The 27,406-nt window shown below is 41.3% G+C and overlaps 1 protein-coding gene across 1 annotated transcript in view; it reads right to left on the minus strand.

Moving 5' to 3' along the window:
* The window catches only part of LOC108703939, a 33,246-nt gene that overhangs the window by 1,856 nt on the left and 3,984 nt on the right, over positions 1-27,406 (minus strand). The window contains exons 2-8 of the mRNA XM_018240246.2: positions 17,359-17,436; positions 16,221-16,546; positions 11,214-11,263; positions 7,223-7,443; positions 6,436-6,701; positions 6,228-6,353; positions 2,188-2,329 (exon numbers count right to left, since the gene is read on the minus strand). Of these exons, the coding sequence (XP_018095735.1) occupies positions 2,188-2,329; positions 6,228-6,353; positions 6,436-6,701; positions 7,223-7,443; positions 11,214-11,263; positions 16,221-16,546; positions 17,359-17,436 (1,209 nt within the window). The remainder of the gene's footprint in view (positions 1-2,187; positions 2,330-6,227; positions 6,354-6,435; positions 6,702-7,222; positions 7,444-11,213; positions 11,264-16,220; positions 16,547-17,358; positions 17,437-27,406) is intronic.

Raw genomic sequence — 27,406 nt, forward strand, 5'->3', positions numbered from 1 at the left:
AGTATGGTTTTCAGTGGGAGACTGTCACCAGCTTTGTCTATCGTACGATGAATAATGTCATAATAAAATCATCTGTAGATACTTGGGAAAGGAAGTTGGGCCTAGGCACCAAATACACAAGTATAAACAGTCAAATAACAGCAAAATAATAATTCTGTGAATGCCTGACATAATGGTTAGTAAGTTAGAAGAGGTTGCATAAAAAAACCCACAGTGCAACCCCAAGACTTTAGGGATGGTGGGCAATCACTCATATTTGGCTCACAAGCAGAGATGTATAAGGCAGAGGATTTACACCACCTCTCAGCACATGCATACCGTATTAAAAGGGACAATTTTAATCCTTCTCCTCCCACCTGCTCGGACCCTACACACTCACTCAACCAGTTGATTCTATTAAGAGCTCTTTAGGCTGCAGTTTAGGGAGCCTTGAGGTGGTTGCAGTTTGTTCAACTAAACTTTTGGTCCAAGAGCCAGTAATTGGCTCACAACAGCAGCACCAGTGGCCACAGACCACTTACTGATGTGGCTCTTGGCCAATGTTGGGTGCAATCTCTACAGCCCAACCAGAATCACATGCCACACGAGCTTCCTTCCCATAATCCAATTCTCACACCACACTTTTTTATTTCACATGTCATTATAACTGATTTATGTGAAAACCTCAACTAGTCTAGTCTCATGGCTTCCCTATGCCCCAATTGCAGAAGGCTCATCAGTTACAATAAGTCATACAAAATGACAGTTAGCTCTTTGAGATCTGTATCTTAAGCTGACCATACACGGGCCGATAAAAGCTGCAAACTCAGACCCGTCAGACCTAGAGGAACACCTTTTCACCCAATATCTTTCTGGCATGCCATGAAGATTGCATGAGTTTGTCTATTTGCTCCTGGACCAATGGATAGAATACTGAGACGGTTGCCACATTTACAGCAGAAAATATTTGTACCCAGTTACACAGAAATTTTAAAGCTGCTTGGTTTTTAGCCTCTGTGAAATATAAGCTTTTCCTTTGTATTTGTATCTCTGTTAAATCTATTCAGCTCTTCCTGGCACTAAAATAAATGCAACTTTTATTCACTTATTGTCTAGTTAAAATACCTTTTATAGAAAAAATGGGATCTCTACCCAATAGTGGAATAAAAGTAATTGTGACAAACAGAGATACCACTTGTATTTCCATGTATATCCATCTATACCTGGTGCAATGGGACCTCCCGGACCTGATGCTTGTTTTGCCCAACAAAATACAGGTAGTGCCAGGTCAAATAATGTTGGGCTCAAGGGCATGAACACACAGTAAGTGGTGACATCAAAGCCCCTTCCCGCACTCGTCATCTCCAACCCTTCTTGGCAACACATCTTTATCTTTTGCACCTGACCCAAACCGCCACTTGCTGATATTCTTTCAGACGGGCTGGATTTTTGGGTAGTCAAGCAGAAGAGGTACATGCCCAGCACCCCTTTTCTGTTGTGCCCTAAACATGCCTCTTCTGCCAACTCATAGTTATATCAAATATAAGTGCTATATTATGGTCCTTTAAAGTTCTCCTTTAGTAACTGCATTTTCCGGTACTGGGTTTACTTTATTGCTGTGATTTTAGCATTAGTTTTGTCTTTTGGCCAGAATATTTGTAGTTTAAATCTGAATGAAAGTCTTTTAGTAATGGTAAGTCCTGCAATGCAATTGTAAACCCTAAATGCACCCCAATATTAAAAAATCTGGCCATCAGAGTCTGCATGTGCATGCATTCACCACAGCATTCAACCAAATGAATTGTTCATATGTTAATGGCTATGCATAATATTTGCAAAAGTTTTATAGAGGCCGACCATTTAAGAGCCCTTTTAGAGCCTATATGAAAAAACAAAACAAATCGAGGATGTTGTCTAAAAGGTACATTGGACTTATTATTGTTTCTAAGACATGACAAAGCATGATAGATGTCACAGAGATAATACATAGTTCAGTACAATTGTCACAGCATATTTAGGTACAAAGGAAGGTGTTGCCCATTATTACAACCCTAGGTACAGCCGTGGGTACCAGATGTGCTCAAATTTAGTGTGGGTGCCCTTGACCTCTGAATAAAGTTTAATGAGCGGTATTGCTTTGTTAACTAGTTGTTGCCAGTTGCCAGGTTGCAATAAAAGTAGTATAGTATAATATAGTAGCATAGATACCTCTTCTTAGTAGAGCATCCCAAATGCCTTTTTGGCTTGTTGTGCATGTCAAACTCAAGGAAAGTTCTTCATCGACGTTCAGTAAGTAGATCTCACTGTAATGATACAGTGCTGGACAGTCCCCAAAACTCAGCCTGAGACCCTACAATACATCAAATATATAGTGAAGTGCAGCATCAGTTTGTCCCCTATAGGTGACATTACATAGTCAGAGGTCTTCTCCACACTGAGCCAGTTGTATCTCTAAGATGCATGGGGCAATGGAAAATCTACTCTGAATATAGGGGTCATTATTGGAGACCATTCAGGTCATTATTAGATTTCTGGACAGAAAGATGCATATTTGTGAACAGATCCTGTTTTGCAGGTGAAAAACATTCCTCCTTACATTCCTATAGATAAATTAAAGTTCTGAATTTTTGATCATTCCATCTTACACTAGTGGCTTATGGTCAGACAGAATTAGTATTATCTGGGAAAGGTTTTTATAAGAGGATGCTCACAATGCTCGCACTGTCAAATCTGGGTCACACCTTGTCTCACTTTCCTTATTACTGTTACTTGCAGCTGGGGACATCTCCCAAAACTCTGGTCCCGCTCACTCATTCCTCCCCTCACCTATTCCCACTCTCAGGCATTTCATAATGTCTTTTCCAGTCTCTAAAACTTTTCCCCCCTTTTAATCCTGCACAACTTATTCACATAAAGCCAGCACCCTCTCTGCCTTTCTCATGTGCCCTCTGGAATGCACGGTCACTCTGCAATAAACTCACAGCAGTCCATGACCTCTTTATATCCAAATATTTTCACCTTCTGGCTATCACCAAAACATGGCTCTCCCACTCAGACACTGCTTTACCTGCTGCCCTCTCCTATGGAGGCTTCTATGAAGGCCTCTCCTATGGAGGTCATACCCCTAGACCGGATGGCCGTCATGGTGGTTAGGTTGGGTTTCTTCTCTCCCCCAAATGTTGGTTCCAAAATCTAAACTTCTCTCTCCTTCACCTCTTTTGAAGTCCACAGCATTCTTTGTTTTCACCAATCTCTCTGCGTATCACTGTCATATATCGTCCCCTGGCCCCTACTCTACTTTCTTGGATCACTTTGCTTCTTGGCTTCCATATTTTCTCTCCAGCGAGAAACCTGCTCTCATATTAGGTGATTTCAACATCCCCATGGACAACTCTGCTTCTCCTGCCTCCTCTCTCTAACATCTTCATTTGGTCTCTCTCAGTGGACCGACACCTACCGACATCGAGGGTCATGCTCTTGATCTTATATTCTGCCACTTGTGCCACCCATCCAACCTTTCTAATTCTCCTTACCCCTTATCTGACCATCACCTACTCTCCTTTCAGATAACACTTTCACCTGCACTATCACAACCATCTCTCTCCACCGAGACGTACAGAAACCTTAACGCATTTGATCCATAACAATTATCAACAGTATCAGCACAATCCATCTCTCATATTAAAAATTTCTCCTGTCCAAATAGGGCAGCTTCACGCTACAACGATGCTCTTTCAACAGCTCTTGACTCCCTTGCACCTTCTACCACCCGTCACAGCTGACCAGCTAAACCCTGGCACACTAGTGTAACTCGGTACCTCAGAAGATGTAGTAGATCAGCTGAACGACGGTGGAGAAAGTCACGAACTGATCCTGATTTCATCCACTTCAAATTCATGCTCTCCTGCTACAATCGAGCACTATCAATAGTTAAGAACAATACTTCTCTTCTTTAATCTCCACTCTGTCCTCTAAACCGCAGCGACTGTTTGCCACATTTAACTCACTCCTATGCCCCCCTCCACCCATTAATATAACTGCCCAAGCTTTAGCTAACTTCTTTAATGAAAAAATCAATCTCATTAGGCTGAGCATACCGTCGGACAACAATCTCAGACCAACGTGCAGTCCACTCACATCTACTTTGCACTCCTTCACCCCTGCAACTCTAGATGAAGTCAGCAAACTTCTAGCCAGCTCAAAACCCACCACCTGCTCCCTTGACCCCATACCCTCCCGCCTTCTCCACCCAATCTCTGATACACTCTCTCCTGCACTTACCCACCTATTTAACCTTTCACTCTCTCTCTGGTACCTTTCCATCATTATACAAACAAGCACTAATCACTCCTATCCTCCAAAAACCTTCCCTTGATCCCAGCTCTCTCGCTATCGTCCGGTTTCCCTTTTTCCATTCGCATCCAAATTACTAGAAAGGCTTGTTTACAAACGCCTGATCCAGCATCTCACTCACAACTCCCTCCTCGACCCCTTGCAATCTGGCTTCCACCCATCACACTCGACTGAAACTGCACTCACCTGAAACTTCACTCACCGAAGTAACCAATGATCTTCTATTGGCAAAGTCTAAAGGTCATTATTCCATTCTAATCCTTCTAGATCTCTCTGCAGCCTTTGACACAGTTGACCACACACTCCTCCTAGACATTCTACACTCATCTGGCATTCGGGACACTGCTCTTTCATGGTTTATATCTTATTTGTCTGACCGTTCCTTTAAAGTTTCCTTCTCTAACTCTACTTCTACTACTTTCCCACTCTCTGTTGGAGTTCCTCAAGGCTCTGTTCTTGGCCCCCTGCTGTTCTCGCTCTATACAACTTCACTAGGAAAACTCATTCAGTCATTTGGACTTCAGTATCACCTTTATGCTGATGACTCCCAACTCTACTTGTCTACTCCTGATCTTTCTAATTCTGTCCTTTCCCAAGTCACAGACTGTCTCTCTGCTGTCTCCTCCTGGATGTCACAGCGCCACCTGAAACTGAACCTTTCAAAGACGAAACTCATTATATTTCCTCCAAGATCTTCCCCTGTCCCTCAGATATCACTCACCGTAAACAACACCACCTTTCATTCCACCACACAGGCTGCCTAGGAGTCATCTTAGACTCTCATCTGTCTTTTTCACCACACATTCAAACACTTGCAAAATCTTGTCATATTCAACTGCGCAACATTGCTCGAATACGACCCTATCTCAGTTCAGAATCAACTAAAACACTGATTCAGTCTCTCATCATCTCCCGCCTTGATTACTGCAACTTACTCCTCACAGGTATTCCAAAAAGTCACCTTTCACAACTCCAATCTGTTCTAAACGGGGCCGCTAGACTCATTCATCTATCTCACCGCTCAACATCAGCTGCTCCCATATGTATGTCCCTTCACTGGCTCCCAATCTCTTCTAGAATCAAAGTTAAACTACTCACACTAACATTTAAGGCGCTTAACGGTGAAGCCCCTCCCTATGGGGTATATTTATAAAAGAGTGAAGTTAATAGTGAAGTTCCGCCACTAGAGTGAAATTCCGCCACTCTCCATTCATTTCTATTGGATTTTTATAGGCGTATTTATCAAAGGGTGAAATTTCACTTTCACCCATTGATAAATAAGCCTCTCAAAATCCCATAGAAATTAATAGAGAGTGGCGGAATTTCACTTTAGTGGCGGAACTTCACTCTTTGATAAATTTACCCCTATATGTCATCTTTGATCTCCAAATACTCTCCTTCACACAACCTTCGCTCTGCTTCTGATCTTCACCTCACTTCTCCTCTGATCACTTCTGCCCATTCTCACCTACAAGACTTCTCTCGGGCTTTGGCTTTTGTCTGAAACTCTCTGCCACAAGCTGTCACACTTTCTCCTTCTTTCCAAACTTTCAAACGCTCCTTAAAGACCCACCTGTTTAAAGAGGCCTATTCAATGTACCTTAATTAATTAATCATTGCTGTATCATGAATCACAAAATTTTTCTAAAATCCTAATGTCTCAATTGTACCCTAACCTTTAGTTTAACTCTTAATTTGTAGGGCCCTCTAATCCTATTGTAGTCTGTAAACTCTTGTTTATTATCCACCATCCTGTTTGTTATAACTGAGGTAAAGCACTGCGTATCTTATAATTAAATGATCATGATGATGATGAGGAAATGCTTTGGAAAAAAAATCTTTAGATGATCTACAGAAATGTTGTTCCCTAGAACAGTATTTTGTGCTGAACTCACCTTTGGCTTTATTTTTGCCTTATCTGGTCCTTCCACAATATATATCCTACGGCTGAACACCGTGCTTGTTTTGGGTGGTTTGGCAACCCAGGAAAATCCATTTTCACCCTCTTCCTTGTCCAAAGCCTGAACATACAGAATTAATGATAAATCATATACCTGAATGTTAGTGTTAGACTAATAGATATAAGAGAAAAGAATGCATTACCTTCTTTAAGGAGGGATCCATTGGCATGAAGTACAGGTGGAGGGTATAACCAGTGATGTATCGGCTGTATAAAAAGACGGCTCCGTGAGTCGGGAAGTTACGTCGAACTCTACTGGGCAATTTCCTTAATAGAAGGATCCCAATTGGGGAGAAGGTCGGCTGTTTCAGTACAACATAAAATGGCAAAACTTCTGCCGGTGTCTCCAGTACCATATTGTCATCTTTGTAATGTACAACCTTAAACTCCTCAGTAACAACGTGTCCCCCTGTATATTCAATCAAAGAGACATATAGTATAAGTGGTCCATCATTTGAGAGGCCAGATCAGGCAATCGGCAGCTTGTTTACCAACTTTACTGGTGAGTAAATGGCTAGAGTTGTACTGTGAAAATTTGTGAATTTACAGCGAAATTCACAAACGCTGTCAAAATAATTTTGACGCGAGCAACAATTTTATATACTCACGACTATTTGGTCCAAATGCATTAAAGTCAAAAGACGTCCGAATGATTTTGGCGCGAGCGACAATCATTACGCGCAACAAATTTTTTTTTGACGTGGCAGATTGTATGATTTTCGCCGTGAATTGTCGCCGCAGTCTCGCAAATTCATTCGCTTGTGGCGAAACACGGAAATTCACCGTGAATTTGTGTCTGGCGAATTTATTTGCCCATCACTATTGGCTATATTTTAACTTTGCAAAAAATATTGCTGCAAATCTAGAGTATTCTCTGGCTTCTGAAATAATGTTAATTCTCCTAACCAATATCTACCAGATGGAACTTACCTCCTAGACAAACATAGTGAGGAAGATACACCTCTGATACCCATCCACATTTTATTGTGATGTCAAATAGAGGGCTGACTATGTGATACGAGTATTGCTCCAAATGTCCCAAATACTCATCCCAGGAACCAAACTCAAATTCAATACTGGTTGGGGATTCCACACAGAACCGTATTCCTGTTTCTGAGCAGCAGAACCGACCTTCATATGGCAACTCCAGTCTGTAAGGGAATATCCAGTGGCAATTACACTATATAAATATGTATCAACTTTATAATGGGATTACATAGTGGTAGATGTGAATTAGAATTCAAACTGTCTGCATGTAAATTATAAGTAATGTACCCATTGAGGGGTTGTTCTGTGACCATATAGAGGCAAATGGCTGCAGGCTGAGTTATACAGGGAACTTTGAGTATCACTCGTGTATTATAAGGGATAATGTACCCCCTACTGTAAATGATAAGGATATTAGAAATCACTGAGGGGTTGTTCTGTGACCATATAAAGGCACAAGGCTGCAGGCTGAGTTATACAGGGAACTCTGAGTATCACTCATGTATTATAAGGGATAATGTACCCCCTACTGTAAATGATAAGGATATTAGAAGTCACTGAGGGGTTGTTCTGTGACCATATAAAGGCACAAGGCTGCAGGCTGAGTTATACAGGGAACTCTGAGTATCACTCATGTATTATAAGGGATAATGTACCCCCTACTGTAAATGATAAGGATATTAGAAGTCACTGAGGGGTTGTTCTGTGACCATATAAAGGCACAAGGCTGCAGGCTGAGTTATACAGGGAACTCTGAGTATCACTCATGTATTATAAGGGATAATGTACCCCCTACTGTAAATGATAAGGATATTAGAAGTCACTGAGGGGTTGTTCTGTGACCATATAAAGGCACAAGGCTGCAGGCTGAGTTATACAGGGAACTCTGAGTATCACTCATGTATTATAAGGGATAATGTACCCCCTACTGTAAATGATAAGGATATTAGAAGTCACTGAGGGGTTGTTCTGTGACCATATAAAGACACAAGGCTGCAGGCTGAGTTATACAGGGAACTCTGAGTATCACTCATGTATTATAAGGGATAATGTACCCCCTACTGTAAATGATAAGGATATTAGAAGTCACTGAGGGGTTGTTCTGTGACCATATAAAGGCACAAGGCTGCAGGCTGAGTTATACAGGGAACTCTGAGTATCACTCATGTATTATAAGGGATAATGTACCCCCTACTGTAAATGATAAGGATATTAGAAGTCACTGAGGGGTTGTTCTGTGACCATATAAAGGCACAAGGCTGCAGGCTGAGTTATACAGGGAACTCTGAGTATCACTCATGTATTATAAGGGATAATGTACCCCCTACTGTAAATGATAAGGATATTAGAAGTCACTGAGGGGTTGTTCTGTGACCATATAAAGGCACAAGGCTGCAGGCTGAGTTATACAGGGAACTCTGAGTATCACTCATGTATTATAAGGGATAATGTACCCCCTACTGTAAATGATAAGGATATTAGAAGTCACTGAGGGGTTGTTCTGTGACCATATAAAGACACAAGGCTGCAGGCTGAGTTATACAGGGAACTCTGAGTATCACTCATGTATTATAAGGGATAATGTACCCCCTACTGTAAATGATAAGGATATTAGAAGTCACTGAGGGGTTGTTCTGTGACCATATAAAGGCACAAGGCTGCAGGCTGAGTTATACAGGGAACTCTGAGTATCACTCATGTATTATAAGGGATAATGTACCCCCTACTGTAAATGATAAGGATATTAGAAGTCACTGAGGGGTTGTTCTGTGACCATATAAAGGCACAAGGCTGCAGGCTGAGTTATACAGGGAACTCTGCGTATCACTCATGTATTATAAGGGATAATGTACCCCCTACTGTAAATGATAAGGATATTAGAAGTCACTGAGGGGTTGTTCTGTGACCATATAAAGACACAAGGCTGCAGGCTGAGTTATACAGGGAACTCTGAGTATCACTCATGTATTATAAGGGATAATGTACCCCCTACTGTAAATGATAAGGATATTAGAAGTCACTGAGGGGTTGTTCTGTGACCATATAAAGGCACAAGGCTGCAGGCTGAGTTATACAGGGAACTCTGAGTATCACTCATGTATTATAAGGGATAATGTACCCCCTACTGTAAATGATAAGGATATTAGAAGTCACTGAGGGGTTGTTCTGTGACCATATAAAGACACAAGGCTGCAGGCTGAGTTATACAGGGAACTCTGAGTATCACTCATGTATTATAAGGGATAATGTACCCCCTACTGTAAATGATAAGGATATTAGAAGTCACTGAGGGGTTGTTCTGTGACCATATAAAGGCACAAGGCTGCAGGCTGAGTTATACAGGGAACTCTGAGTATCACTCATGTATTATAAGGGATAATGTACCCCCTACTGTAAATGATAAGGATATTAGAAGTCACTGAGGGGTTGTTCTGTGACCATATAAAGGCACAAGGCTGCAGGCTGAGTTATACAGGGAACTCTGAGTATCACTCATGTATTATAAGGGATAATGTACCCCCTACTGTAAATGATAAGGATATTAGAAGTCACTGAGGGGTTGTTCTGTGACCATATAAAGACACAAGGCTGCAGGCTGAGTTATACAGGGAACTACTGTATGTATCACTCGTGTATTAAAAGAGATAATTTACCCCCTACTATAAATAAGATTATATATTTCATACCTACAGATAGCTGGGCGCAAACAAATGTCTTACTTAATGGGTATCCTCAATTCTAACAACTGTAGTACACATGGAAAGCAACATGGGGTGGCCCACTACAAGTGGACTGAAGTCCAAACCTGAGATATGAGGGTAGGACATGTGTATGGTCATTTAACAACTGCCTCTGATATTGATAATTCAAAACAAGATGAATCTGGCAAACTGGGCTTATATTCAGTCTGAACATTTTAAAAAAAAATCTACTTTAATGCAGCAGAGGGATGCCATTAACTAGAGAATTGTATGTGGAATAACATGGCAGTGCTCTTTGCAAACAAGCCAATGGGACAATTAAAAGAGACATATTTTGTAAAAAAAAAATAAGAATGTACCAGTGTATTATACTTATTTAGATATAGAAGAATTGTGCTTAAAAAAGTAGTGTTTCAGGCTGATTTATTGAATATTTCTGCAAAACCCCTAATAATCCCTCCCTTCTCTTCCACTTGCTGCTCCCTGAATTCCCAGGCTGTGCACTCAGCTCACTGCACTGTAGGACAGGAACCAATCAGCAGCTAGCAGGACCTGATAGGGAACTGAAGCCTGTCTGTGCTTGTGTGACTGCAGGGCTGTGATTGGCTGTCCCCCTCCTACTGTGCTTCTGGCAGGGACACGCCCACCCCTCATGTGAAACACAGACAGGGACCAGAGAACATCTATAGGGAGCTCCAATAAAGGGGCTATTTTTAAAGATAATATTAATGTTTAGCCCCATGTAAAAGCAACACCATATATTACTTATAACTGCCTACAAAATTAGGTTTTTTTTAATTTATCCTGTATCTCCTTTAAAGGGGTGATTCACCTTTTATTTAACTTTTAGGATGTTCTAGAATGGCCAATTTTAAACAACTTTTTATTTATTTTGTATAGTTTTTTAATGACTTGCCCCTTTTAAAGATAATATTAATTTTTAGCACCATGTAAAAGCAACTCCATATATTACTTATAATTGCCTACAAAATTAGGATTTTTTCATTTATCCTATATGTCTCCTTTAAAAAGAGAAGTGGTCAACACTGGCTTCCATTATCCGCCATCCACCACATATGCCAGAAAAATTCTGGTCCTTGGTACAAGTTAGACAGCACTGTCCTCATGTATAACCTGGGATGCTACATGCTCCTATATGCTTCAATTCAATCTTCATAAACATAAGTTGGACACTAATACAAGAACTGAAATAAATGCATTGTAGGAAGTACCTGTATTTATCACCATCTTTTCTAGTATGAACTTTGATTGCATCAGGAACCTGAAAAAGAAATGTACATGTAATAAAAGTTGTCTAACAAAACTGTCAGGGCCTAAGGCTCTACAAGTGGGGAAGTCGGGAACCAAGGAGGACTCAGAGTCTGATTTGTGGTACCAGTGGAATAAAGAAGTCTCAAAGTCGTATACAGGCAAAGGTTCAGAGGCAAGTGGAGAACAGTTGTCGTCAATAACAAAGCGAAGGGTCAAAGTTCAAGAAACAATATAGATAATAAGAAACACCCAGGAATACTATCGTGCTGAACCTATTTTTCGGGCTCCACAACGGAGCGCTCCTGACTGTACCCCCTTCCCCAGGGGGCCTCTGGACCACTAAGTTCCGGCTTATGAAGAAACTGTCTGTAGAATTTTTCTAATCGCGGAGCGTGGATATCAGAGTGCTTTACCAGGAACATTACTGAACTAAAACCTTTCCATTGGATGAGGAATTGTAATGATCCCCTGAAAAATCTTGAATCTAGAATCTTTTCCATTTCATATTCCTGTTGACCATCAACGGTGACAAAAGGAGGAGGAGTTTGCTCAGACTAGAAGTGATGCATTTTAAGATTATTGTTCCTGGTGGAGAGCCATACCTTATCTCCTATTGGGAAGTATTGGGGAGAGGATATATGTCTTTTGTTGGCATAACCCTTATGAGACAAGGAACTCTTTTCCAAATTCGCTTTAGTGGCAGACCAAATGGCAGACATGTGGGCCACATGATCATTAGCTGCAGGAATGTCTGACAACAGCAAGTCTTGAGGGAATGCTTGGGGTGTTGTCTGTACACTGTCAAGAAGAGAGAGAGACATTATTGTGAGCAAATTCCGCCCAAGGAAGCAAGTCTGACTAATCATCCTGACAAAGGATACATAACTTCTGAAGAACTGTTCCAGTGCTTGGTTTACACATCTGACTAAAACGATCAATAACTACGCAAATAACTGTGTAACCCTTGGAAGGTGGCAGCTCAACAATAAAGTCCATGGCTAAGTGAGTCCAGGGACCAGTAGGAATGGGTAGAGGTAACCTAACAGATGCAAAGTTTTCTTAGTACCAGGATGCCCAGCTTGCTCAGAACAGTGGGTTTGTTGAAGGATGGGAAGGCGGGTTCATATGGAAGGTATACCATCCCAATGGGGGTATTTCTGGGTGCCGAAGATTGAACAGACAGAATCTGGGTGGCAAATTCTGCTCGGCAGATGAGAATCCCCTGGAAAAATATGTACATGGGTGTGTAACTTCCCATCTGCACTTTGTCTTTGAGATAGAAAAGCTCCAGCCCCAATGTTGGAGGCATCTACTTGATGAAAAAGGTTTGAAGGGGATCCGGATGTCTGAGGATAGGAGCAGTTGCAAAGGATTATTTTATATATTGAAAAGCTTCCAAGGCATGTGGGGGACAAGAATTAGGTTTCCCTCCCTTACAGATGAGGGCCAGGATAGGGGCTATGCAGGAGGAGAACCCTCTGATGAACTGTCTGTAGAAACTGACAAATCTTTGTATGGCGTTGGTACATGTCGGAGAGGCCAGTTCTGGATCACAGAGATTTTAGAAGGGTCCATCTTAAATCCCTCTTGAGAGATAATGTAGCCAAGAAAAGGAATTTTGGACACTTCAGATGTGTTTCTCCAATTTGGCAAAAAGGGAATTTTCTCTCAGACGAGAGAGTACTTCCTTCACAGGAGTTCTGTGACTTTCCAAGTCGTGGGTAAAAATAAGGGTGTTGTCTAGATTAATAACTATTGATTGTCCCAGACAAACTCAAGAGATATCATTCAAGAATTCTTGGAAGATGGCTGGGGCATTGCAAAGGCCAAAGAGAATTACCAAGTATTCATAATGCCAATCCCGTACTCCATTCATCCCCCTTACATTTGTGGATTAAATTGTATGCCCCATGAAGATCTGACTTTGTGAAGATTTTTGCCCCTCTTAGCTGATAAAAAGTTTAGAGATAGCGGTTCTTAACCGTGATTTTATTAAGGACCCTGTAATCAATACATGGACGTAACCCACTGTCCTTTTTCGCCACAAAAAATAATCCAGCCCAGCTGGTGAGGTGGAAGGCCTTATAAATACCCGCTGAAGATTGTCTTGAATATATTCCTTCATAGCAGAGGTTTCAGCTATCATCAATGGCTATGAACTGCAAGGCTGTAGACAATGGAAACAGGGGAATACCGAAAAAGCAAAAAGCAGAGTCTATAAAGGCTTGCATGTAAACACTATGAGACTTCTTTTGGGGAGAAGGTTCAATGCCGCCCAGATAAGACTCCATTATCTTACCTAGGCACTGGAGTTTCCACTGGACAGTTATTAGTATAGTGAGCTTTGCCTCCACAGTATAAACACAATCTAACTGAATATCTCCAGAGTTTCTCTTGCTCAGGAAGATGTGCCCTACCAATTTGCATAGCTCTTCGGGAGGCATAACAGGAGTGGTGTTGGAGAGTTCGGAAGAAGTCTTTGGAAACGTGGTGCCAAGGCAGGCTAAAATCTTCACCCACAATCTTTATCTGCTTGTCTCTGTCTCTAATATGAGTGTTGATCTTAATTGTAAGGGCAATTAGTTCTTCAAGTTGTTCAGCAACCTCTCTGTAAACCAAGTCGTCCTTTAAATTGTCCCCACTGAGGACTGAGCGCCTGGAGAGAGGTATTGTGGGGAGCTTGAGCAGTCTTTCCATCAGCAGAGTGTCTTTGGGAAAGAATAGCACCGGCCCTAACATCGGAAGCATCCACCTCGATAAAGAAGGGTCAGGATGACGGACGACCGAAGCAGAAGTGAAAGCGTCCTTCTGGGATTGGAAGGCTTCCACGGCAGGAGGGGCCACAAATTAGGTTTACCCCCCATTCGAATAAGAGTGAGGATAGGGGCTATATGGGGCTATGCAATGCGCAATAATGTCATCATGCCGGTACGTATAAAACCCAGAAGTGCGCGCCGTGCGCCATAGGGAGGAACAGTTTGGAACGACTGGAGGAAAGTCTTGACATCATTGATCAAAGGGGAATTCTTTTCCCACATTGGGGTTGCCCATTCGAGTGGTTTGCCTTCCAGCCTGGTCATTATGTACCCCACCTTTGCTGGCTCAGAAGTATATTGTGAAGGTTGAAATACAAACTGTATAAGGCAATGGTTAACAAAGTCTCTGCAGGCAAGAGGATCCCCACTATAGCAAGGCGGTGGAGGAATGCGGGGTTCACCAGCTGAAGAGACCACAGGAGGAGGCATAGGTGCCACAGGGGAACTAGGGGGCCCAGAAGGCATCCCATTAAGGAGAGTATCAAGTACTTGCCCAATGCGGACCTGCTGAGCTTCATACGCTTCCATGTGGGATGCCAATCCCTGGAGAGCTCTTCCCACATCAGGTGTAGCTTCCTCAGTAGGGTCTATGGCCCGATTATAAATGTCAGGGGCCAATCTGCTGCCAGCTGGGGAAGTCCGGACCAAGGAGGAAGCTTCGGGTAAAAAGTCCAAGTTTGCGGTAACAGACAAGGGATAGTCAAATCCAGGCAGTAGTTCAATAGCAGGCAGATAAATAGCAAAGTCTAGGTTCAGGCAAGGTCCAAAATACAGGAATACAATAAACATGAATTTAGGAACAAATCCTGCTTAAAACAAATCCTATAATTGGGCATTGAACCAGCGTCCTGGGTGTCCCTTTATTTTGAATTTGGCGCCAAAACGCTACGTGTTTGCGCGCTGACATCAACAGCTGGTTTTAATTATTTCTTCTTTATAGTATTTGATTTATTTGCCTTCTGCTTCTGACTCTGACTCCAGCTTTCAAATAGGGGTCACTGACCCCATCTAAAAACAAACACTCTGTAAGGCTACAAATGTATTGTTATTGTTACTTTTTATTACTCCTCTTTCTATTCAGGCCTCTCCTATTCATATTCCAGTCTCTTATTAAAATCAATGCATGGTTGCTAGGGGAATTTAGACTCTAGCCACTAGATTGCTGAAATATTATAATAATCTATTTTATTTTAAAATTAATTTAAAGGTGAACAACCCCTTTAAGGACTGGAGCTCAAAATTGTACCACAGACTCCAGGTGAGACCAGTGCTGGATTTAGAGGTGGTCCTAGCGCCCAGCCACTTACCCCCTCTGGTGCGAACACGCATGTGCGCCTGCACTGGAGTGCTGGGAGCTGTGCTCCCTGGGAGGCGGCTGGGCGGCATGCCGCCCCTAATATTCTGCCACCCCTAATATTCTGCCGCCCTAGGCCCAGGCCTTTGTGGCCTTGCCACAAATCCGGGCCTGGGTGAGACTTCACCAGGGACCTATAAAGAGACATAATTATGTTTTTATCCCTTGAGTTAATGCCCTTTTTTATACAAGACAGAACTTTATTTGCTTTAGTAGCCACAGAATGACACTGCCCAGAATTAGACAACGTGTTATCTACAAAAACCCCAAGATCCTTTTCATTTAAGGAAACTCCCAACACACTGCCATTTAGTGTATAACTTGCATTTATATTATTTTTGCCAAAGTGCATAACCTGCATTAATCAACATTGAACCTCATTTTCCAGTTTGCTGCCCAGTTTCCCAACTTAGACAAATCACTGTGCAAAGTGGCAGCATCCTGCATGGAACCTATAGTTCTGCACAATTTAGTATCATCTGCAAAAATAGAAACAGTACTTTCAATGGCCACCTCCAGGTCATTAATAAACAAGTTGAAAAGCAAGGGACCTAGTACAGAGCCCTGCGGTACTCCACTAACAACACTGGTCCAATTAGAAAATGGTCCATTTACCACCACCTCAGCCTGCTCTCTATCCATGTATCCCTACTGCTTATCATGTGTAAATCTCACAGGGTCCCCTCTGTTAAAATGGAGACACATATTATCTGTGCATAAGTGTAGTTGTGACTAGTCACTCCTGCATAGTTTTTAAGTTGCATGAAAATGCAGATATTGAGTACAGGAAGTCTCACCTTTCCACAGAGCTTACATTCCATGACACTTCTGCTGGACCAATCACAAGGCTCCTTTGTTTGCTCTATTACGTGTTCTTCCAACTTTCCTACAGTGCCTTCTTCCAACTCTCCAGTGGAACCATCTTCCAACTCTTCAAGGGAACTATATTCCAACTCTTCAGCGGAACTACCTTGCAACCATTCAGCAAAATCTACTTCCAACTCTCCAGTGACTCTCTCTTCCAACTTTCCAATGGAACTGTCTTCCAACCCTCTGGCAACTTCTTCTGTTAACCCCCCAGCAGTTTCTGCTTGCATTTCTTCAAAAGCTGTTTTTTCTTGAACTGAAACAAATGAATTACATTTTATTCTTCCACTTAGGGTAATATACGGAAGAGCACTGGGGCCAGCAAAAAAAAGAATCTGATGAATTATGACTTTTTAAACTCATAATTCTGATTTTTAATCTCATAATTATGACTATTAATCTCATTTTAGGAATAAAGTTGGGTTGACTGGTGTGAATGTTAGTGAAGGCAAAGGTATTTTCAGGAGATTTACTGCATGTGGGTAGCACAGATTTCCTTTTGATCCATTAGCCTAAAGGTTTATTTCACTGTAAAATGGTTTCATTTGACTATTGAAAGTACAGGTATGGGATCTGTTATCCAGAATGCTCGGGACCTGGGGTTTTCCAGGTAGTGGGTCTTTCTGTAATTTGGATCTTCATACCTTAAGGCTACTAGAAAATCATGTAAGTATTAAATAAAGCCAATATTCTGGTTTTGCTTCCAATAAGGATTAATTATATCTTAGTTGGGATCAAGTACAAGCTACTGTTTTATTATTACACATAAATCATTTTGAATTTGGATTATATGATTATAATAGATTCTATGGGAGACGGCCTTTCCATAATTCGGAGCTTTCTGTATAACGGGTTTCTGGATAACGGATCCCATACCTGTACCACTTTATATTGTATTAGAGCTGAGCACTTTGAGTGCTTTGTGTTGATTTTGTAAAATACTGCTCTATATACAATGTCTGTCTATCCTCCCCTTCCCCCACAGTGCTGATTCTTATATCCGTTTAATATACTGTATTTATACCCATAAGGGGCCGGGGGAAAGGTACACATAACTGTGCTGCTTACCTCTTTTCTTCTTCTTTTTTTTCTTCTTCCCCCGTTTATTACAGCCCCTCAGGGGTGGGTCTCTAGATAAGGAAGAGACTGATGTGGAATGTGAGGAGACAGAAAGGCATTCATTTAGTTCTGAAGACTTAACATAAAGATCAAATGAAAATACAGGTGACAATGTGGGCATCATATCTGAGGCAGATTTATTAATATTCAAGAAGCAGTGAAAAAAAGCAACCGCAAATATACTTGATAATATTTTTTAAACACTCGCAATTTATTAAAAAAGGAACTAAAAATTAGCACGAAATAACTATTTTCTGCAACAATGCAAAATCACAAGTAGTGAAAAGAAGTCACTGAGGGGTTGTTCTGTGACCATATAAAGACACAAGGCTGCAGGCTGAGTTATACAGGGAACTCTGAGTATCACTCATGTATTATAAGGGATAATGTACCCCCTACTGTAAATGATAAGGATATTAGAAGTCACTGAGGGGTTGTTCTGTGACCATATAAAGACACAAGGCTGCAGGCTGAGTTATACAGGGAACTCTGAGTATCACTCATGTATTATAAGGGATAATGTACCCCCTACTGTAAATGATAAGGATATTAGAAGTCACTGAGGGGTTGTTCTGTGACCATATAAAGACACAAGGCTGCAGGCTGAGTTATACAGGGAACTCTGAGTATCACTCATGTATTATAAGGGATAATGTACCCCCTACTGTAAATGATAAGGATATTAGAAGTCACTGAGGGGTTGTTCTGTGACCATATAAAGACACAAGGCTGCAGGCTGAGTTATATAGGGAACTCTGAGTATCACTCATGTATTATAAGGGATAATGTACCCCCTACTGTAAATGATAAGGATATTAGACGTTACTGAGGGGTTGTTCTGTGACCAAATAAAGGCACAAGGCTGCAGGCTGAGTTATACAGGGAACTCTGAGTATCACTCATGTATTATAAGGGATAATGTACCCCCTACTGTAAATGATAAGGATATTAGAAGTCACTGAGGGGTTGTTCTGTGACCATATAAAGACACAAGGCTGCAGGCTGAGTTATATCAGGGAACTCTGAGTATCACTCATGTATTATAAGGGATAATGTACCCCCTACTGTAAATGATAAGGATATTAGAAGTCACTGAGGGGTTGTTCTGTGACCATATAAAGACACAAGGCTGCAGGCTGAGTTATACAGGGAACTCTGAGTATCACTCATGTATTATAAGGGATAATGTACCCCCTACTGTAAATGATAAGGATATTAGAAGTCACTGAGGGGTTGTTCTGTGACCATATAAAGACACAAGGCTGCAGGCTGAGTTATACAAGGAACTCTGAGTATCACTCATGTATTATAAGGGATAATGTACCCCTACTGTAAATGATAAGGATATTAGAAGTCACTGAGGGGTTGTTCTGTGACCATATAAAGCACAAGGCTGCAGGCTGAGTTATACAGGGAACTCTGAGTATCACTCATGTATTATAAGGATAATGTACCCCCTACTGTAAATGATAAGGATATTAGAAGTCACTGAGGGGTTGTTCTGTGACCATATAAAGACACAAGGCTGCAGGCTGAGTTATACAGGGAACTCTGAGTATCACTCATGTATTATAAGGGATAATGTACCCCCTACTGTAAATGATAAGGATATTAGAAGTCACTGAGGGGTTGTTCTGTGACCATATAAAGCACAAGGCTGCAGGCTGAGTTATACAGGGAACTCTGAGTATCACTCATGTATTATAAGGGATAATGTACCCCCTACTGTAAATGATAAGGATTTAGAAGTCACTGAGGGGTTGTTCTGTGACCATATAAAGGACACAAGGCTGCAGGCTGAGTTATACAGGAACTTCTGAGTATCACTCATGTATTATAAGGGATAATGTACCCCCTACTGTAAATATAAGGATATTAGAAGTCACTGAGGGGTTGTTCTGTGACCAATATAAAGACACAAGGCTGCAGGCTGAGTTATACAAGGAACTCTGAGTATCACTCATGTATTTATAAGGGATAATGTACCCCTACTGTAAATGATAAGGATATTAGAAGTCACTGAGGGGTTGTTCTGTGACCATATAAAGGCACAAGGCTCAGGCTGAGTTATACAGGGAACTCTGAGTATCACTCATGTATTATAAGGGATAATGTACCCCCTACTGTAAATGATAAGGATATTAGAAGTACTGAGGGGTTGTTCTGTGACCATATAAGCAAAGCGCAGGCAGACAGGTCTAGTATCATCAGGCCCTGTAATGTAGGATATTAAGTCATGAGGTTGCAACCTCTGTTACTATGTTTTAGGATTCCTATGTAAGGATTTAGAAGTCTGAGGGTTGTCTGTGACCATAAAGACACAAGGCTGCAGGCTGATTATACAGGAACTTGAGTATATCATGTATTATAGGATATGTACCCCTACTGTAAATGATAAGGATATTAGAAGTCACTGAGGGGTTGTTCTGTACCATATAAAGACACAAGGCTGCAGGCTGAGTTATACAGGGAACTCTGAGTATCACTCATGTATTATAAGGGATAATGTACCCCCTACTGTAAATGATAAGGATATTAGAAGTCACTGAGGGGTTGTTCTGTGACCATATAAAGGCACAAGGCTACAGGCTGAGTTACACAGGGAACTCTGAGTATCACTCATGTATTATAAGGGATAATGTACCCCCTACTGTAAATGATAAGGATATTAGAAGTCACTGAGGGGTTGTTCTGTGACCATATAAAGACACAAGGCTGCAGGCTGAGTTATACAGGAACTCTGAGTATCACTCATGTATTATAAGGGATAATGTACCCCTACTGTAAATGATAAGGATATTAGAAGTCACTGAGGGGTTGTTCTGTGACCATATAAAGACACAAGGCTGCAGGCTGAGTTATACAGGGAACTCTGAGTATCACTCATGTATTATAAGGGATAATGTACCCCTACTGTAAATGATAAGGATATTAGAAGTCACTGAGGGTTGTTCTGTGACCATATAAAGACACAAGGCTCAGGCTGAGTTAACAGGGAACTCTGAGTATCACTCATGTATTATAAGGGATAATGTACCCCCTACTGTAAATGATAAGGATATTAGAAGTCACTGAGGGTTGTTCTGTGACCATATAAAGACACAAGGCTGCAGGCTGAGTTATACAGGGAACTCTGAGTATCACTCATGTATTATAAGGGATAATGTACCCCCTACTGTAAATGATAAGGATATTAGAAGTCACTGAGGGTTGTTCTGTGACCATATAAGACACAAGGCTGCAGCTGAGTTATACAGGAACTTGAGTATCACTCATGTATTATAAGGGATAATGTAACCCTACTGTAAATGATAAGGATATTAGAAGTCACTGAGGGTTGTTCTGTGACCATATAAAGGCCAAGGCTGCAGCTGAGTTATACAGGGACTCTGAGTATCACTCATGTATTATAAGAGATAATGTACCCCTACTGTAAATGATAGGATATTAGAAGTCACTGAGGGTTGTTCTGTGACCATATAAAGGCACAGGCTGCAGGCTGAGTTATACAGGAACTCTGAGTATCACTCATGCATTAAAGGATAATGTACCCCTACTGTAAATGATAAGGATATTAGAATCACTGAGGGGTTTTAAATTCTATGGAGTAATAAACACACAAGTGCAACTGTGAAGTATAAGGATCTCTGATATAAGTGATGCTTTTCACAGGGTTAAACACGACAAATGGAAGTCTTTAAAAGCCTGTAATTCTTGTCAGATTCCATTAAGAAGGAACGTCGTTGCAAGCTTTTTGGTTAATAGAAGCGGTGTTGAGGGTTAAGAAAAGACCTGCTTTTAAGGCTTTCAAGTTAGCTGGTACAGCCGAATCATTTATAAGGTACAAGGAGGCCAATAAATCATGCAAAGAAGCTATAAGGCAAGCTAAAATTTATATAGAAAAGGATATTGCAGCAAGCAGTAAAAAAAAAATAATTATATTTTAAATATGTTAATAGTAAAAAAATGAAGCAGGAAGGGGTGGGACCCTTACTATCAGAGGGGGGTCAGCTGGTTGATGAAAACAAAATAAAAGCGCAGATTCTGAACTCATATTTTTCATCTGTCTATACAAATGAGGAACCAGTAAGTGAAGGTTTCCTTCTTAATAGTCCCAATTCTAGTAATACAACTAATGATGCATGGTTCACACATGAAGAAATTCAAAAGAGACTTGAACATGTTAAGATTAACAAAGGTCCAGGGCCAGATGGTATTCATCCCAGGGTAATTAGCGAGTTTAGCTCTGTGATTGCCAAACCTCTTTACTTAATTTTTCAGGATTCATTGAGATCTGGCATAGTGCCGAGAGACTGACGAATTGCTAATGTGGTGCCTCTATTCAAAAAAGGATCCCGTTCTCAGCCTCAAAACTATAGGCCAGTTAGTCAGTCAGTGGTAGGAAAGCTTTTCGAAGGGTTAATAAAGGATAAGATACTGGACTTCATAGCAAATCATAATACTATAAGTTTGTGCCAGCATGGTTTTATGCGTAATAGATCTTGCCAGACTAACTTAATTTCTTTTTATGAGAATGTAAGTAGAGACCTCGCTTTTGGGATGGCAGTGGATGTGATTTACTTAGACTTTGCTAAAGCATTTGATACAGTGCCACACAGAAGGTTACTGGTTAAATTAAGGAATGTTGGCCTGGAACATAGTATTTGTACCTGGATAGAGAACTGGCTAAAAGATAGACTACAAAGAGTGGTGGTAAATGGAACATTTTCTAATTGGACCAGTGTTGTTAGTGGAGTACCGCAGGGCTCTGTACTAGGTCCCTTGCTTTTCAACTTGTTTATTAATGACCTGGAGGTGGCCATTAGGGATGTCGCGGACTGTTCGCCCGCGAACTAATTCGCGCGAACATCGGCTGTTCGCGTCCGCCGAATGTTCGCGAACGTCGCGCGACGTTCGCCAATTTGGGTTCGCCTTAGCTGGCGCTTATTTTTGACCTCTCACCCCAGACCAGCAGATACATGGCAGCCAATCAGGAAGCTCTCCCTCCTGGACCACCCCCACACCCCCTGGACCACTCCCCTTCCATATATAAACTGAAGCCCTGCAGCGTTTTTTCATTCTGCCTGTGTGTGCTTGGAAGAGCTAGTGTAGGGAGAGAGCTGTTTAGTGATTTGAGGGACAGTTGATAGTAACTTTGCTGGCTAGTAATCTACTTGATACTGCTCTGTATTGTAGGGACAGAACTCTGCAGGGATTTGAGGGACAGTGAGTTTAGGTTAGTTAGCTTTGCTGACTAGTAATCTACCTTCTACTGCAGTGCTCTGTATGTAGCTGCTGTGGGCACTGCTTCTGATCTCATCTGCTGACTGCTGTAATAACCCAATAGTCCTTGTAAGGACTGCTTTTATTTTCTTTTTTGTTTTTTGTACTTTGCTACTGTAAGAGCCCAGTGCTATTAGTCTAGCTGTGTTGGGGAGTGGGACTGGTGTGCTGCTCCTTCTAGTAGTTCACCACTACCAGCACCAACCAGAGTCAAAATTGTTACAAAGTATCTTATTTGCACCTGTTAGCTGTTCTGAGCTCTCTGCCAAAAGCTAATTAAGTTAGAAACTGTTTTTTTTCTGGCTGTTCAGTTCAGAGAAAAGAGGGACTGGTGTGCTGCTCCTCCTAGTAGTTCACCACCACCAGCACCAACCAGAGTCAAAATTGTTACAAAGTATCTTATTTGCACCTGTTAGCTGTTCTGAGCTCTCTGCCAAAAGCTAATTAAGTTAGAAACTGTTTTTTTTCTGGCTGTTCAGTTCAGCGAAAAGAGGGACTGGTGTGCTGCGCCTCCTAGTAGTTCACCACTACCAGCACCAACCAGAGTCAAAATTGTTACAAAGTATCTTATTTGCACCTGTTAGCTGTTCTGAGCTCTCTGCCAAAAGCCAATTAAGTTAGAAACTGTTTTTTTGCTGGCTGTTCAGTGCAGAGAAAAGAGGGACTTTCCAGTACAAAAGAGGGACAGGGGGTTGAGTGGTCAAAAGAGGGACAGTTGGGAGGTATGCAAGTGCCACCTAGCTGTGTGAGCTTTTTCACATTCTGTCTAAATAACAATAATAATTCCGTGTCCGTAAACATCACCTGAGTGATGTTTTTACAGCAGCAATAATATATTCCGTATCCACTACTGTATACGTTGCCCTTGCAGGCATTGTTTGCCCAGTCTTTAACCAAGTGCCACCTAGCTGTGTGAGCTTTTTCACATTCCGTGTCCAGAAACATCACCTGAGTGACGTAGTGTGATTTCTGCCCTTTACAGCACAAAACGCAGCGCTGTGTCAACAATGTATTTTTCAGATACATTTTTGCCCTTGATCCCCCTCTGGCATGCCACTGTCCAGGTCGTTGCACCCTTTAAACAACTTTAAAATCATTTTTCTGGCCAGAAATGTCTTTTCTAGCTTTTAAAATTCGCCTTCCCATTGAAGTCTATGGGGTTTGCGACGTTCGCGAACCGTTCGCATTTTTGGACGCAAGTTCGCGAATATGTTCGCGAACATTTTTTCCGCCGTTCGCTACATCCCTAGTGGCCATTGAAAGTACTGTTTCTATTTTTGCAGATGAGACTAAATTGTGCAGAACTATAGGTTCCATGCAGGATGCTGCCACTTTGCACAGTTTTGTCTAAATTGGGAAACTGGGCAGCAAACTGGAAAATGAGGTTCAATGTTGATAAATGCAGGTTATGCACTTTGGCAAAAATAATATAAATGCAAGTTATACACTAAATGGCAGTGTGTTGGGAGTTTCCTTAAATGAGAAGGATCTAGGGGTCTTTGTAGATAACACGTTGTCTAATTCTGGGCAGTGTCATTCTGTGGCTACTAAAGCAAATAAAGTTCTGTCTTGTATAAAAAAGGGCATTAACTCAAGGGATGAAAACATAATTCTGCCTCTTTATAGGTCCCTGGTGAGGCCTCATCTGGAGTATGGGGGCAGTTTTGGACTCCAGTCCTTAAGAGGGATATAAATGAGCTGGAGAGAGTGCAGAGACTAAGTGCAACTAAACTGGTTAGAGGGAGGGAAGAGTTAAATTATGAGGGGAGACTGACAAGGTTGGGGTTGTTTTCTCTGGAAAAAAGGCGCTTGTGAGGGGACATGATTAGACTTTACAAGTACATTAGAGGACATTATAGACAAATAGCAGGGGACCTTTTTACCCATAAAGAGAATCACGTACCAGAGGCCTCCCCTTCAGACTAGAGGAAAAGAAGTTTCATTTAAAGGAACAGAGTAGGGGGTTCATCACAGTCAGGACAGTGGGGTTGGGGAATGCACTGCCGGGTGATGTTGTGATGCTGATTCAGTTAATGACAATAAGAGGGACTTAGATGATTTTTTGGACAGACATAATATCAAAGGCTATTCTGATACTAAACAATACTTTCATTTGGAGGGGTTGAACTTGATGGACTTTGTCTTTTTTCAACCCAATTTTATTTAACTATATATAAAGGCACAAGGCTGCAGGCTGAGTTATACAGGGAACTCTGAGTATCACTCATGTATTATAAGGGATAATGTACCCCCTACTGTAAATGATAAGGATATTAGAAGTCACAGAGGGGTTGTTCTGTGGCCATATAAAGGCACAAGGCTGCAGGCTGAGTTATACAGGGAACTCTGAGTATCACTCATGTATTATAAGGGATAATGTACCCCCTACTGTAAATGATAAGGATATTAGAAGTCACTGAGGGGTTGTTCTGTGACCATATAAAGGCACAAGGCTACAGGCTGAGTTACACAGGGAACTCTGAGTATCACTCATGTATTATAAGGGATAATGTACCCCCTACTGTAAATGATAAGGATATTAGAAGTCACTGAGGGGTTGTTCTGTGACCATATAAAGACACAAGGCTGCAGGCTGAGTTATACAAGGAACTCTGAGTATCACTCATGTATTATAAGGGATAATGTACCCCCTACTGTAAATGATAAGGATATTAGAAGTCACTGAGGGGTTGTTCTGTGACCATATAAAGACACAAGGCTGCAGGCTGAGTTATATAGGGAACTCTGAGTATCACTCATGTATTATAAGGGATAATGTACCCCCTACTGTAAATGATAAGGATATTAGAAGTCACTGAGGGGTTGTTCTGTGACCATATAAAGACACAAGGCTGCAGGCTGAGTTATACAGGGAACTCTGAGTATCACTCATGTATTATAAGGGATAATGTACCCCCTACTGTAAATGATAAGGATATTAGACGTTACTGAGGGGTTGTTCTGTGACCATATAAAGACACAAGGCTGCAGGCTGAGTTATATAGGGAACTCTGAGTATCACTCATGTATTATAAGGGATAATGTACCCCCTACTGTAAATGATAAGGATATTAGAAGTCACTGAGGGGTTGTTCTGTGACCATATAAAGACACAAGGCTGCAGGCTGAGTTATATAGGGAACTCTGAGTATCACTCATGTATTATAAGGGATAATGTACCCCCTACTGTAAATGATAAGGATATTAGAAGTCACTGAGGGGTTGTTCTGTGACCATATAAAGGCACAAGGCTGCAGGCTGAGTTATACAGGGAACTCTGAGTATCACTCATGTATTATAAGGGATAATGTACCCCCTACTGTAAATGATAAGGATATTAGAAGTCACTGAGGGGTTGTTCTGTGACCATATAAAGGCACAAGGCTGCAGGCTGAGTTATACAGGGAACTCTGAGTATCACTCATGTATTATAAGGGATAATGTACCCCCTACTGTAAATGATAAGGATATTAGAAGTCACTGAGGGGTTGTTCTGTGACCATATAAAGACACAAGGCTGCAGAATGAGTTATACAGGGAACTCTGAGTATCACTCATGTATTATAAGGGATAATGTACCCCCTACTGAAAATGATAAGGATATTAGAAGTCACGGAGGGGTTGTTCTGTGACACAAATTACTAAGTGCTGTTTTCAACTGATGACATAACTAAGCTTCATTATAAATAATTCACATTACATGTGTGACTTCTGAATAATAATAAATACTGAATAATATCTGAAAAGTAGAAATAAAAGAAAATATAGCTGGGAGCTCCAATAAAGGGGCTATTTTTAAAGATAATATTAATGTTTAGCCCCATGTAAAAGCAACACCATATATTACTTATAATTGCCTACACAATTAGGGTTTTTTCATTTATCCTATATGTCTCCTTTACATAAAGAAGGAAAGTGCTGAAAAAGAAGTGTTTCAGGTTGATTTAGTTAAACTTTGATCACATGCCTCATCTGCCCATCCCTTGTTTTGGTCCTGATTTATTGAAAATTTTAGCAAAAATTATATTAGTCCCGCCAATCTGTTTCTTCCTGCTGCCTACTACTCCCAGGCTGTGCCAGGTTAATGCACTGGTACATTCTTGTTTTTTACTCAGTATGTCCCCCCCTCTTAAAGTCCAGACCAGGGGCTGCAACTAGGGGTAGGCAGGGCCTAGGGTGCATAGGAGGGCACAATCTTGAGAAGGGAATTGAACAAAGGAGCAGTGCAGGGAATGTGGTGAGTGAACTTGCAAGTTCTGTATAATATGGGGTGCCGTTTGTCCATACCTTTTTGGAAGTAAAAAGAGGGGAAAAAAAAATTTTCCCGCACGTAGCGCAGCATTTTTTGACCACACCCCTTTCTGTGGCCACACCCCCTAATTACCATGTTTGTTTTACAAAATTTGGCAGGTTATGAAAGTTTGAAAATATTTCTCCTTATCTAAACTGTGTTTTTGTGTCTCAAAATTGTTACAAAGTATCTTATTTGCACCTGTTAGCTGTTCTGGGCTCTCTGCTAAAAGCCAATTAAGTGAGAAACTTTGTTTCTTTTTCTGGCTGTTCAGTGCAGAGAAAAGAGGGACTTTCCAGTACAAATGAGGGACTGCGGGTTGAGCTGTCAAAAGAGGGACTGTCCCTCCGAAAAAGGGACAGTTGGGAGGTATGCGTTTGTCCCAAATACATTCTGTATACACAGAATGAATGTCTCTCACTG

Source organism: Xenopus laevis, chromosome 9_10L (assembly GCF_017654675.1).
Source record: "Xenopus laevis strain J_2021 chromosome 9_10L, Xenopus_laevis_v10.1, whole genome shotgun sequence".
NCBI classification, from domain to species: Eukaryota; Metazoa; Chordata; class Amphibia; order Anura; family Pipidae; genus Xenopus; species Xenopus laevis.